Raw genomic sequence first — 15,496 nt, 5'->3', positions numbered from 1 at the left:
CATGTATTTTTTCAATAACTTGTCATGATTGGAAGCATTCTATGTATGCCACATAGGTTCATGCTTAGGCTCATGAAATTTATCAACTATAAGATAGTATAAATCCTTCAGTATGTTATGCACAATGTAACAACTCTAATAGTTAGACTTTGGGCAATTGTATTTATGTACTTTTTTTTTAATGCTTCAAAAGTTCTTAATTGAATGACATGCTTTGCCAAGCACATACCCTACTTGCACATCAAAGAACACATTGTATTGACGAAGGAGCTTACAATATGGAAATGTTTTAATTATGAGAACAAGCCATGTAACACTACTTTAAATGTGCTTAGCATGTTTGCATTTGGTTTGAGTATAGAGTTGAAGCTCCACTGGATTGATTATCTACTTCCACTTGTGACTTCAAAAATTCGATTGACTATTTGAATTTCTCCAAGGACTACAACAAACCTTACCATTGAATTTTCTTGATGGGTGATTATCATTGACAAATCTTTCAAGAAAGCATTGGCATTTCTATACCATTATTCTTGGGCTTTTGTTGTGCAATATCCTTTAGATACCTGTAGAATTGTGATATGTTTGCTTTTGCCTTGTGTAGTTTGATTGAATAGGATTTGTAAGGGCATTTAGAAGCAATATTGTAAATATCATTATGCTTTAACTACCATTTGTATGTTCGACATAAGTGTCTTTCACATAAGCACGTGCATAAAAAATTCCTACAAATATATATAAACCACCACATGCAAGTCTTTTTTCTAGTTGGAGTCACCCAAAAGCAAAAATATGTATATGGATTGTATGCCTTTTTTATTCATGTGCAAATTTACATGCTTGAACCCTTAAGGTTCTTTTAAGATTTTTGTCTTAGTTAATTAACTTCTTGTCATCAAGGAACGTATTTATGGCAAAAGAGCATGCTTGTAATTGCACTTACAATAATAGGATGGACCCACCACCCACTCACCTTATATGACAACATCTCACATGTTTGATAAGGGTAATTTTCAATACGCACTACATGAAACATTATGATTGTCATTAGGAAAAACATTTGCAAGATGAACAAGGATCTTGCAAAAGATCATTGTAGATTTTATGTATGTGCTTTGGTGCTCTCATTCTCAGCAAATCATGCAATATGGATTTAATCATCCATAAATGAAATAAATGCTATTACATTTATGGGAGCAAATCATGCAATATGGATTCAATCATCCATAAATGAAATAAATGCTATTACATTTATGGGATCTCTATTTAGTACAGAAGCATTAACCCCATGGTTATCCCAACTATAGAAATTAATTAGGAGAAAGTGAATCTTGAGGTTTGGACCCTATGTCTTCTAACATTTGATCCAATTTAGAAAATCTCAAACTATATATTTTTAAACATATACACATTGGAGTCCTTATGTAGCTTCAAGGATTATAAGAGCCTTGTAACATTAACCCTCTTTCCTTGGTTTGTTGTTGCCTCATACAAACAATTAGACATTTAATAGTGATCTACTTCATAGCCTCCTCATGACTCACACTAAGTATATCCACTAACTTCTTGGGATCATGATTCGAAGCATTTAAAAAATTCAAAGCATGAATATTTTGTTAAATTGTGCATGTATTATTAAATTGAATGCCATCTTGGAGACAATAGTAAAAGACAAGTGATGCAATTTGAAAAACATGATGACAAAATTACATATGAATGCCATAAGTTTCATCAAGACACATTGTCATTGTCTCAACAATTATAGCATTTAAATACCTCTTCTTTGATGAGCTTCCTCATTGTACATTGATATATCTAGATCTATCTCATTGTCACCATCCATTTCATAATCCATGGTCATTATTGCGACATACAACACATAGCTATGATCTTATGAACCTTCAAACATCTAGGTTTTGAAAATTTCCCAAAACCACACTCTACAATGACATTTAGAGGATGAGAGTCAAGAATTGTAGTGAGATTGTGACAAGGATCAAGGTTCTTAGAAAGGAATGAGCAACTATGGCAAGTGCTAGAAACCCTCATTTTTTATAATATACTCTTGAATGTTGTAACCCAAACCAATGAAGGATGCCCATTTAGTCATCTATTCTCTTGCACTAATCAAAAGAGGACACTATTTTGCAAGTCTCTTTTGTCATTTATTGGGCTAGGAAAAGCTATGTACACTCAAGGAAACACAAAATTGCATTGACAACACCTTGTGATGCCATGGAGTAGTTCCATTTTCTATGGTACTAGTAGGTTGCCGATTCATTTGTAGGGCATTCCATTTTTCTACACTTTGGAGAGCCTTGAAATCTTTGAATTCCATCCTTGGGCTTTGGAATTATTTATAGCTTTTGACACTATGGACAATCCACATTCAAAATGTTTAGAAACAAGTAAGTAGGAGCATCCAATTGCAAGGTGGAGAAGAGCAATGACAACTAGGAAAACACAACCTTTCACATTCAATAGTGACTCCAATAACTTGCCTTGTTGAAGAACATGCATAAGGAGACATAGAAGTTTTGCAAATAAAGGTGGGGTTATGCAGAAGAAATAGTGGAATAGCATGTGATCCTCCATGTACCCAATATGGTAATTAGGCCACCAACGTATGGAGCAAGGCTTAATATACAATCTTTAAAGTGGATTTCATCCCAATGCACATGGGTAGAGGATTAAATAAGACAATGAAAATATGCCATGCAGTTGAACAACATAATCCAATGCTCAAAGTCCACCAATTGCAAATCACGTATAGTAAATATAAAAAACATATGTACTTGAAGACCCAAAGTGGAGTTGTTGAGGCCTACATGGACTGCACTATTAGATTTAATCTATGCATTCTAAGTGTAAGATTGTCTTAATATTCATGTGACATTGGTGATCCTATAGGCTTCTCGTGGCGTAACCATGTGATTAAGAAAGTCCCTGTAGTTTATAGGTGAGAGAATGGTGAGATTTTTCATGCAAGTGTAGGAGATATGGCTATTTTCAACATGACAAAAGTCTCAAGATATCTCAAGAATTCAAGGCATTTTTGAATCTTCATGCATTTTGTGAGTCTTTGTCAATGTTGGATATTAGGTCCTTGCAATAAAAAACCCTATATTCAAGCATTTCACAAGAGGTACAAGCATTCAGGACGTTTCAGTTCAATAAGTATTTATGCATTTTGTAGGGAAAATAAGCATTATGGCATTGTAGGCATTCAAGAAATTTCAAGCATTCATGTAGTGTAGATATTCCAAGCAGTGGTGGCTAAGAGTAGGTAAGAGGAGGCAAAATAAAGAGGATGGAAGGTGAAGGCACATAAGAGAGTGTAGAGTCAAGAGGTGCAATAGAGAGAGAAGGGAGAATGGACATGTTTGAGAGTGTAGAGTCAAGAGGCAGGACAAAGATGAGAAAATGTAGAGTCAAGAGGCACAATAGAGAGGCAATGAGGCATTAGCAACAATAGGGGAGATGCAAGAAATCCCACATGAAATATAAAGAAAATGCACGTTGGATGGTCCTTTTGGTGCATACTTCACAACAACTAGTTACCTTCATTTTGGTGAAGCAAAACTCTCTCATATTAGCAAGGAATTAACCCCAAATTCATAGGGGTAGTGTTCTTAAACTCCTCATGCGAGGGGTTTTTTTTTTTGTAATGCAATATTTGTATTTAGAGTGAAAATAACATAAGTTTGTTTATATCCATAGGCTCTAGGCCTCAAGAATTTTTAACATCTACCTAACATTTTGTAAGAAACTTTAAACACATGAGCTCATTTCTTCAAAACCCTAAAGAGACAGCTAGACTATCTACATAATAGCTTGGAAGACTTCTACTATTGAGCTCTTGCTTTCTTTCTTCATCATCATTACTTTTTTTTTGTTGCTCTATACATGCACTACCGATGCCCTCCCCACATTCCACAATTTCAAGGATTCTTCATATAACCTTCCTTGGTCACCAAATATCAAGGTTCTCATCTTGACCATATCTCTTAAGATTGCAAACTTAAAACAATTCTGAAGCTTCTTCCAAATAGACATTGTCCATTTGCATGGTCAAAACAAATGTTTCATTGTCTTCTTTTGGGTGGTATAAAAGGCACAGTTAGAATTGACTACCATGAGCCTTCGCATTCTATCTTTTGTTGTAAGAGAGTGGGCAGGCACATATAAAAAAGGTAAATGACAAATGTACAAAATGTAAGAGAGTGGATAGGGGCATATAAAGAGGGTAAAGGGCATATGTAGAGCTATCTTTTTTTTTGCAATAATATAACTCTATCCTTTCACCTTCTAAGCTTCTCTACTATCCTTTCATGGCTACCAACCATCTCTCTCCTTCTTTCCAATATTTCTCTCTCCTTGTCTAGACTTTCTCTCTCCTCTGCACCCTTCTTCTCTCTATCCTACACTCTTCTCTCTCCTCTCAGATCCCTTCATGACATTTGTAGGTAATTTCATTGCTACAATCCACATTAGCAAATTCAATTGTTGCGACTTGGTGTGGATTTCCAAATTCTACTTAGTATTCTTCTCCAAGAATCTACATTGGAGTCTAGATAAATATTTTTGAATTCTGATTAGTCTTCTTCTCCAAGAAGCCACATTGGACTATGGATAAAGATTTATCCATTTACTATGGACCTTCATGGGTGTTTCTATATTCTCCTCCTAGACATCTTGTCTCAACCTTATCTTAATTGCATGTTTTCTCTTGTGATTTCCTAACGATTTTATACTTTCATTGGCCCTATCTTAGTTGAAGGTAGCCACATCTGGGCTTTTCCTTGTAGTATTTCCTCAACCATCTTTCTTCATACACATCTAGAGTATGTCTTGTGTGGATCTTCTCCACTCAGCATATATCCACCCTTTCCTCACTCCATATGTCTTTCCATCTTACTAGTCCTTTGTTAGCTATCTTGTTGGCTAGCTTGGGGTTGATGTTTATGGGGAGTCTTTTGTCCCAAAAAGCTTATGGAAGGGTCCATATGCATTGCAACAATGCCCCATATCCCTTCTTGAGGATTTTCTCCTTCCACTTTAACCCTTTAATTATTCCTTTCCATGTCTTCACGAGGTTTCTAATAGTCTCATAGCCCTAAATTACCTCTTTGGAGGTTGATGCTAATAACTTGTCTTCTCACATCAACATCTCCCATTTTCCCCTTGCTAGCTTTGCTTTGTTGATTGCTTCATGGCTTATAACTACCCATGGTTCCTCTTCTTCCAACCTTAATAGTAGTTTAAAAGAGTGCATTTTCCCCTTGCTAGCTTTGCTTTGTTGATTGCTTCATGGCTTATAACTACCCATGGTTCCTCTTCTTCCAACCTTAATAGTAGTTTAAAAGAGTGCATTTTCCCCTTGCTAGCTTTGCTTTGTTGATTGCTTCATGGCTTATAACTACCCATGGTTCCTCTTCTTCCAACCTTAATAGTAGTTTAAAAGAGTACATTTTCACTCTTTCACCTAGTTCCTAAAGCCCAAGGCCTCCATTGTCCATGGCTTCTATTGCAATGTTCCATGCAACTAAGTGCCCTCTCTTCTCTTAGCCAAAGGTCCATAGAAATTATCTCAATAGCTTATGCAGTCTCCCACATTGCTTCCTGGTAGATAGCATGACCACCCCATCAAACATAGCTACAAGCACCAACACTTTGTCCTCCATTAGTAGCCTTCCTATAAATGACAAAGGCATTTAAGCATACTTAGCAATTTTCTACTCCATTTTTTAGAGCAACCAGTCCATCTTTTGGCCCTCATTAACAACTAGCCATATTGGTGCTTCAAGGTATCTTAGGACATCTCCTATTTTGACTATCTTGTAGCCTGGTCCTTATATCCAGTTGGATAGGTATTTTAACCCTAGGTACAATATCTCTATTTTAGGTTACTCCCTACCACCCTTGATACTTAAGAGTATTGGTCATACACTTGTAGCTTGGCCACATTCTTCTCTTCTACCTTCACAACATTTGAGTTGTCATCTGTAAACATTACACATATACATGCCATCTGGGAGTGCCAATCCCTTCTACATTCCTCCCTCTACTCTGTGTTGTAGTGCTTTTAGCAGTGCATTTGATGCCATAGTGAATAGTAAGGGTGCAAGGGGACACCTTTGCCTTAACAATCTTTGCAAGTCAAATGGAGGTGACATGTACACATTCACTCTCCCACCTAAAGATTGTCCCAACTGTTTGGCAAAAGCTAGCTCCAAATACTAACTTTTCCAATATAGAAATCCTAAAATTCTTCATTTTCTCTAGGAGTGGTGTATACACATTTTTATCCACCAAAGGGATCATTGCCATTCTTTTAAGAGAGATATTACCTTGCTTTCCATCATTTGTCTTTAACTATCCTATTTTCAGGGTGAAGGGAGTGAGCCTTGAAGCAATGGAAGCACAGAGCACAAGCAAGAGCTATGGTGGAAGGAGCAAGAGCAAGAGAGAGACACACACAAGATGTGGGAACTCCAACAATCACAATGTGTGATTGGCCTTCCCTTTAGAATAAAGAATAAAGTAACAATGACGGGTGCCCACCACCTATAATGTACATGTGTGTGGGTAACTAATACATTGTGCAAGTATTTTCAGTGTAACTAATTCAGAGGCAGCTAGGCACAACCGCCTTTACCCCCAACAACCTCTCACTTAAAGAAAAATGTATCCTAAGAAATAAAAGTGACAAAGTACAAAGGTACATAAGTACAACATGATAAGGAAAGATGTCATCTCATCCAACTCCCATCAGCTTCTTAAGGAAGTTAAAATGCTCTGCTGAGAGACTTTTAGTGAGCAAATATGTAGGATTTTGGTTAGTTGAGATCTTGACAAGCTCAATCAACTTGTCCTCAATGACCTCTCATATAAAATGGTAATGCACCTCAATGTGCTTTATCTTTGCATGGAAGACTAGATCCTTAGCCAATTGAATAGCACTCATAAAATCCAAATGCAATGTAGGGACCACATTAGTAATGCCAAGGTCTGCCACTAGACGACGACCTAACTAAAGAGCCTCCTTACAAGCCTTGATGGTTGAAACATACTCTGCCTCTATAGTAGATAGGTCCGTGCATTTTTGTACTTTGGACATCCTAGAAACAACACCTCCAGTAAAGGTGAAGACATAGCTAGAGGTGGACTTCCTACTGTTTGCATGTCTTGCATCATCAGAGTTAGTATATCCCGTGACTCCTATATTATGGCCATCATAACACATGCACATAGCTATTGTGCCCTTGAGGTACCTTATGATACCCTTGATAGCATCCCAATGCCATTAGCTAGGTGTACCCATATAGCGTACCACAACTCCCACTGCAAATGCTATGTCAGGGCGATGGGCTATCATAGCATACATCAAACTAGTCACTATGGATAAATAAGGAATCTTGGCCATCTTGGCCTTTTGCTCATCAAATTTTGGACAATCGACCTAACTAGCCTTCTTGTGAGAAGGTAAAGGACAACCAATAGGCTTTTTTTGTCATGTACTTTACTCTTATTTTTTTCCTTGCGCTTATCCTCGTGCATTTTATGGCATTGTGTCCAAATATATCATGCTTTTCCATAGTAATGACAAGCCAATGGGAACTTATGGCCATGGGACTTATTGTGAGACTATCCACATGACTGAGAACAAGATTGCTAGGAGTCTCTCCCACGGTAATCATTACTTGTCCTACCATTATTGCCTCTAATTGCCAAAGCATGAGAGGTGTGGGAAGCATCGGCATTCTTTCTATTAACCTCTTCATTTAAGAGTGCACCCTCTGTATTCTGCAAGTCTATCTCATGAATAGGCATGTGACACACATAGTAGTACGAAATGTATCCCATGATTCAGGTAGTGTAATCAAGAAGAATAAAGGGGTGAGATTGCCCTTGAATTCAATCCCCTATGAAGACAAATGGCTTAGAATCGAATGAAACTCATTTAAGTGGGTTGACATGGAAATGCTCTCTTTCGTATGAAGGTCCATGAGTTGCTTCAGCCAATACATCTAAGAAATGAGGCTATGCTTGTCATAGACATTGAGAATCTTTTTACATAAGTCCCATATGGACTGCCCATCAAACACAACATTATAGAACACTTGGTTAGAGAGGGATAGTATGATAGTGGACTTACATAGCTCATCTAATATAGTCCAATCTTCTCCATCGATACGTTTGGGCTTGACACCTTAATGTTTCAAAGGCTTAACCTACATTTTTTGCAGTAGAACTTACCGAATTTGGACCTTCCAATAGTTATAGTTGTGTCATCCAACTTGTCAATATTAAAGATAGCACTATCATTGGAACCACCAACCATACTGAGACCAAGTAAATGCACCTAGAGGCAAAAAAAGTTCTATAATAGCTTGCAAATCAATCCCAAATTCACTACTAGATCAAGCTAAAGACAAGAGATTATTGAACCAAGAAGCTGTCCACAAAGTATGAACAAATGACAGTCAAATGGAGGTGATAGCTCGCATAAATAGTACAATAAATTGTAATTACAACATGCTGAAAATGAAGTACAACAATAAGATCAATGCCAAAGGGGGGCAATAAATGATATAAGACAAATTGTAACTGCTAGGGAATAGCTCCAACTAGTAGAGAGTGAAAATGTGAATGGCATCGAGAACTATCAAAGAATCAGTGTGTCAAATTGAGATACATCCCATAGGCATAGCTATCATGCATAGAGTGGGTCTCACAGGTAACAGAAGAGACCAACGAAAGGCACAAAAAACTAAGTAATGTAACGGAAGCTTAATACATAACCAACCAAGATGCATGCATCATTGACAACATCGTGACAAAGATAGGTGCCAACCCAAAAGTAATTTCAGATCAGCCCACTAAGCATCAACTGCATACATAAAGCATGACAAGAGCATGTATATGTTACCAAGTCCCACGGTTTCATTGTAAGACCCCTAAGCTCAACTGGGTAACTAAATGCTCAATGTAATATTCAAATGTCAAGTAGCGGCTCCCACTAGAGCAAGAGTCGAATGCCAAACAAGAAAACAAAGCTTAAAACATTATGTGGAATGCATCCATATATCCAAGATCCAAGTAGCATATATCTGAGAGTATTCAACCCAAGTAACTTGCAAAGCTCTTACTAGAGCATCAAATAATCATACGTAGTAGTAAATGACAACCAATATCAAGATTCAAAGCTCCAAACTTAGCTCAAAAGCAATCTGAAATTATAATGAAGCAGGTAGGCTCAATGATATACCCCAGTGTAGCATCCAAAGTGCTCAAGAAGCATCAACAAGAAATGGCTATGAAGTTCAGCATTGCTTATTTACAATAATAAAAGACCTTTATAAAACCGAGCAAAAGAGTACTCGAACTGGTCCCATAGCATTCCAATACATTGGCATAATATCCTCAAATGATATGGCATCAAATAGACATCTCGGGAAGCATAAGTGGCCTCCAAACCATTAGTGGAGTGCTATCCAAAACTGTAATACAACAGTCATAAACTATAAGCTAATGGCTAAACCTAGGAGCTTCAAATGATACCTAACTCAATCATAAAGTGCTAAATACAATGCCAAGTGAATGCTCGAGAGTGCTTAAGAGCTCAGGAGTTGAAGATGAGTAGACTCATCCAAAATGGAGGGCAAAAGACTGATGTAATTCATGTTGTACTGCCAGCCACTCTTGTTGCCATTGCTGAGTGTAATGTGACACTTGGGAAGCTCCATTAAGTCCGAGGGAAGCCTTAGAACAAGCCTCAAGTAACATAAAGAAACCAGGAAGAAGGTAGAGCTCAATGCATACCTCGAGGTGAAGAATCCATGGTTGCCATTGAAAGTGTGAAGTGAAGGTATTCTCCATAAGCTGGCAACAAGCTCAAGTTCTCGAGGAAGATAGCTTTGATACCAATTGAAGGGAGTGGGCCTTGAAGTGGAAGCACGGAGGGGAAGCAAGCGCTATGGTGGAAGGAGCAAGAGCAAGAGCGAGAGAGAGAGAGAGAGAGAGAGAGAGAGAGAGAGAGAGAGAGAGAGAGAGAGAGAGAGAGAGAGAGAGAGAGATGTGAAAATTCCAACAATCACAATGTGTGACCTACCGTCCCTTTACTCAAATATCACTAAAAGAATAAAGAATAAAGTGACAATGATAGGCACTCGCCATGGGCAGTCGCCACTTACAATGTATAGGTGTACGAGTAAGTAATATATAGTGCGGATATTACCAGTGTAACTAATACACGGGCGGCTAGGCACAGGCGCTTTTACCCCCAACATAGGGTGATTCTCTTTGCCTTCAGCATGTTGAGCCTTTAGTTTGCCTCAACCTAACTCCTTATTTTGGTTAATATTTATTCTATTCCCTTAAATCTCCACACTCTTGATCTTTGACTTTGGTCCATTGGTCAATTTTCCCTTCTGCTTGCTTTTCTCAAACTTTGCCGACTGTGTCTATAGTAGTTTCTCAAGTTCTCCCAAGTCTTCCTCTTTATTTTTGCTTTTCTATTCCTAATCTTTTGCATAATGCCCTGCTTAATGACACAAATAATAAGCATGTAAGAAATGGATAAATTTAACTTCAATGCATGCCTCTAGGCCGTGCAAATTAAAGACCTCCAAGAAGTCAAGTATTTCCTTATTGTTGTTTGTTAGAATGTAAGCTTTCTTGTCTGCCTTGATGACTCCATTCATAGATTTCGAAATGTATAGCACTTTCCCGAACACATCAAACAACATCCCAATCTCATCATCCAACCAATCTAGCAAGTTGAAATGTGACCCACATTGGGGTTTCGTGTTGCAATGAGACTTCTAGGATGAAATATGGTGACCACGAGAGGCATACACAAAACTTTCTTTGGACCTGATTACAAATGCAACAATCCAATCCCTTTCTTGCTCTGTGTTGACAAGGGCAAAGTAAAGGCCATGGCCCACAAACTACTAGTTAAGCAATGCCCTCCCACAGCAAGTTTGCATGGACCGCTGCATGGACCATCGCACAAACTTGTCTTCTAGTATCTTGCCCGTGAAAATAAACGTAGTGTCCACATGCACTAAAGTTCTTAGCCACAGCCTTACATCTATGCTTGAAGAACTTTGTAATGTCCTATTGAAGTTAATTTTCCGCTTCGCCCATATCCACCTCACGTTGCTTAGCAGCAATAATAGCAAGAAAATCCAACTCTATTGAATCATTATTATTGGCCATCCTCTTCTTCAACATCCTTGCTTTAATGCAATCCTCCACCTATCTCTTCCCTGATGTTGGACACTCCATAATCTTCCGCCACAAATCTTTGTGATAGTCATGGTTCTTAATGTGCACTTAAAGCTCTTGATGTTTTTTTAAAGTTTAATAGTCATCGGTTTTAACCCTCTCCAAAGTCCACCATCTCAACCTTAAGCTCCTCGTAGACTTGTTGGCCGTCGCCAATACTACACCCCATGTGAAGCTGCTCTTAACTTTAATATATTTTGAAATTGGCATTGCCAAAACCAAGGATGTATACGTTCACAAATTTACAAATATTAAATCATTAAGAGAAGATATAATATTTCATCTTTTAAATATGAGAGAGAGAGAGAGAGAGAGAATGAATTCTGTAGGTAGCCGGTTTGTGCCTCATACAAGTAACAAGGAGACCTAATATGTCTGCAGGTCCTTACAGCGATGTCGGTATGCTCTGAGGATGGCTGAACAGGTTTGTGGGATCGATCCGCCCTTTGATCCTCACAAGCCTCTCGAAGTTCCCCCCAAAATACCTCGGCCCTGAGGCCTTCCCATCTCCCAGATCCAGATCAATGTAGTTGACATAAGCAGCCCTCACAGGAGACTCTATGACATAAGGGCTCATATACGCATACAGCTTTCTTAGCCACGCAATCAGGGCAGCATCCGGTGACCCTCGGTCATCAGCCCATACGGCTTGATATTGGATCACATACAGGTGCCCTGCCCTGTGTGGGAATGCGATGGCATCTGACCTTATCTTGTCCATCACACCCCCATATGGCTCAAATATCATCCACCCCTTGGTGTTCTGCTTCATTATGTCAAATGCTCCTGACAATGCCTGCCTTGTTAATGCAACCTTCACATAGTCTGACTTAGCCTTAAAGTAGTTCTTGCTTGCTTTCTGCCTGCTCAGAAGGGCGGTCGGACCAGAGACGCCAGCCATGTTTGCGACTGCCTGCGTCAGCACAGCAGTAAAATGTATGCATCAATCTCTTAAGCACCAGTGCAATTGGAGCAGCAGGCATTTATACACACACAACCATGGAGGCATTTACACACACAAAGACATGGAGCAGCAGCAGACATTTATGCACCCTACGCACCCCACAAAATACCACGAAAAGGGCAGAGAACCAAGTATTGTGAATGTTTCAAACATGGTATTGCAAATTAACCTTACCTCAATCCAATTTCCTTGCTTGCAGTTTGAGGCTGTAAGACCCAATGACGGTAAGATTTTGCCCAAAAGAGTTACTGTATCACTAATGGTTCCCCAGTACTGTCCATAGATGGAGGAACCCATATCTGTGGTTGATCCACTGGTGATCCCAGCCATGTACATAGCCACAAACAGCTCCGGTGGGGCATTGGGGACAGCAGTCTGCCATTGGTATGCCAGATCCACAATGGCTTGCTTTCCTGTTTTCCAGACATTGAAAGTGGTGATGACAGCAGGAACAGGCACAAGCTTGAGTTTCCAGGCCACCACAATGCCCCAACTGCCCCCACCACCTCCCCTAAGAGCCCAAAAGAGGTCACTGTCCTGAACACTGACTCTCTTGAGGAAGGTCCCATTTGCTAACACCATCTGTGCCTCCAGCACTGTGTCAGCTGCAACACCATACTTCCTTGACAGCATCCCATACCCGCCACCTGCGATGTGGCCGCCTACCCCGATAGTTGCACAGGTCCCTGCAGTGAGGCCATACTGGGATGTTTTAAGAGAAATGGCATAGTAAAGCTCACCCAAAGTGGCCCCTGCTTCTACCCACACAGTCTTGGAGGCGGTGTTGACAGTCACAGCATTCATGTTCATCAGGTCAAGTATGACAAAGGGGGCAGTGGCAGTGGAGGAGATGCCTTCGTAGCTATGGCCACCACTGCGGATGCGGAGCGCCCACTGGCCTGAGCGGACGCAGGCCCAAGCATCCTGGACCTGCTTGGTGGAGGAAGGGAGGACAATGACAGCTGGCTGGGGCACCCCAGGCTCAGTGAATCTGAGGTTCTGCAATGAGAATTGGAGCAGAGCAGAGAAGGTGGAAGGGTTGGACTGAGGAGTGGTGAAGTTGAGTATGCCTTTGCTCGTGAAGCAAGAGGTGAGGCTACCCACAGTGGCAGCTGCATGGAGCAAGGAAGGAAAGGAGGAGAGGCAGAAGAGTGTTGTTATGAGGAGTCCTGCATGGACAGGGGGTTGGTGATGGTGAGCTCGATTCATTTCAAACCGTGGGATTGTTGGGACTCACAAGACTCTGTGCGGGGAGAAGTCTGATGAGGACTTGTTAGACAGCATCTGGCTTTAGTAGCAAACACTTTTAAGCATAGTTGAGCTCGCGAGTCGCCCCACATCCAATTTCCAAAGGGATAGACCCAGAGTCCATACGTCGCTAGCTGTCAGATCGTTCTATCTTCCTTCCAACTTCCAAGAGCTTAAATTTTGAAAGAACCTTCACCACTCCCTAGCAATGACCTACCTACAAATTGACATCAGGATTCAGGACCCAGGTGACATTTTGAACTCTCTTCATTAAGCAAACGTTTATATGAATCATCAAGGATTAGACTTTGTTTTTTGGGCATGAGCCCCTAGTCACAAATAACCATTTGTAGTCATTGTTTATGAGGTTATGGATTGTGGACCTAGTGGCCTGGAAAACCAAAAACGTGTTAGATCTAGTATGATACAAGGGGCACCTATGGACCTTTCCATCTCTACAACCCATGTGAAGAAACTAACCATTTGTAGTCATTGTTTATGAGGTTATGGATTGTGGACCTAGTGCTTGGAAAACCAAAAACGTGTTAGATCTAGTAAGATACAAGGGGCACCTATGGACCTTTCCATCTCTACAACCCACGTGAAGGTTTCTTCACAAAATATCAATCTATTATTAATTGTTATGTTCAATACTAGACACCACATAGTGAGGTTTCCTTGAGAAAAAAGATCGGTTGAATAAGAGTTAAGGTTCCACTTTCCACTCAAGGATTGTACTTTCAAAGTATTGAAATGAAGTTATAAATTAGGCAAATGTAGCACACGTCAAGGAACATGTGCCATGTTAGTACCATCACAATCAACATTTGGTGATCCATTGCATGTCAAAATCACTATCAAATACATTTTTTTTGTGATCGTTAACAAAGTAGCTTTCCACATATCAATTATTAAGTCAAAACAACCTTTAAGCATCATTAGCTTTCCATATATCAACATTTCCACTTTATTAGTTGATAACTTCCCTATGGCCTTATATGCAAGAGGAACAAAGATATTCTCTACAATCTATCCTAGATTGTAAAAGGGTGTGTTGTGTATACTATATTTAAAAGGTGTATTGCATATAGTACACACCCATTGATATCTTTGCATTTTTCAATGGTGCATTTTCTTTTTTGTTTTTGAGGTAAAACACACACAGTGGGCCACTTCCCCTTCAAATATTATCCAAGAGAGATGCCAACAATTGCCTTCGCATCTAAATGTAAATAGGCTAGCTTGCAAGCCAAATGAACAATAGACTTGATCACATTGGGAAACACCACCTTGTTGGTGGTAGACCAAGTGTGGGTTTGAGTATGCAAGAGCCTAGGCTTATACAAATACACCATATGAGCATAAGGATCACATAAAGTGTAATGTCGCCATTACTTAGTTTATTTTGATAAACAATGTGCGTATACATTCCGAAAATTGATTTATGTTGAAAAAAAAAGATAAAGATTGCACATTTGAACATAATTGATGAGGTATTATATGCCAGTTCATGGAAGGAAGGCTTGGGAAACCCTCCCAAGACAAGCTTATTAAACTATGTTTGTAGTATAGAATAACAAAAAGAACTAGCCTAGTTGGCAATTAAGTGCACTTGGGTGACGACCTTGTCAAGATGGGTGACCTCATGGGAAGCTTTTTCTATAACTAGTGGAAGCTTCTCTTGCGTAGCCAACAGTGCCAACGAAGCCTTCGTAGCCCGATGTGCCAAGTATGCCAAGGTCTATGCCTTGGTTGCTCCCTTAGTCATCGCCTTAGTCGTGACACCTCCCGACGATGTGACGCGCGGTGCTCGCCCATATATTCATAAATTTTTATCTTCACTCTACAAAAATAGAGCCCCCTCTCTATCATTATCGATGATGTCATCAAAGACACTAAAAGAAAGTGTTCTCTCTTTATCATCGATGACATAATTGAAAACACTAAAAAGCAAGTGTTCTCTCTTTACCTCGCCCCCCCCCCGCCCCC

General features: G+C 39.7%; 1 protein-coding gene across 1 annotated transcript; it reads right to left on the bottom strand.

Annotated features, from left to right (window-relative positions):
- Positions 1 to 11,542: 11,542 nt before the first annotated feature.
- On the bottom strand, positions 11,543 to 13,773 carry LOC148024602 (berberine bridge enzyme-like D-2). The gene is made up of 2 exons (XM_087694225.1): positions 12,434 to 13,773; positions 11,543 to 12,208 (listed from the first exon to the last, which is right to left on the bottom strand). The coding sequence occupies exons 1-2, from the start codon at positions 13,466 to 13,468 to the stop codon at positions 11,681 to 11,683; spliced, it is 1,563 nt and encodes a 520-aa protein (XP_087550351.1). The 5' UTR covers positions 13,469 to 13,773; the 3' UTR covers positions 11,543 to 11,680.
- Between the last annotated feature and the right edge of the window lie 1,723 nt (positions 13,774 to 15,496).

Source organism: Lygodium microphyllum, chromosome 15 (assembly GCF_053477565.2).
Source record: "Lygodium microphyllum isolate KBCC chromosome 15, Lygodium_microphyllum_v1.1.10, whole genome shotgun sequence".
NCBI classification, from domain to species: domain Eukaryota; kingdom Viridiplantae; phylum Streptophyta; class Polypodiopsida; order Schizaeales; family Lygodiaceae; genus Lygodium; species Lygodium microphyllum.
Note: the sequence above shows the minus strand (reverse complement) of the source record. Positions and strands in the feature narration are given on the sequence as shown.

Coding starts and splice junctions, on each gene's coding strand:
- LOC148024602 (XM_087694225.1), bottom strand. CDS start 13,468: ATGAATCGAGCTCACCATCACCAACCCCCTGTCCATGCAGGACTCCTC. Junction 12,209..12,433: donor AGCAAGGAAATTGGATTGAG/GTAAGGTTAATT, acceptor GTGCTGACGCAG/GCAGTCGCAAACATGGCTGG.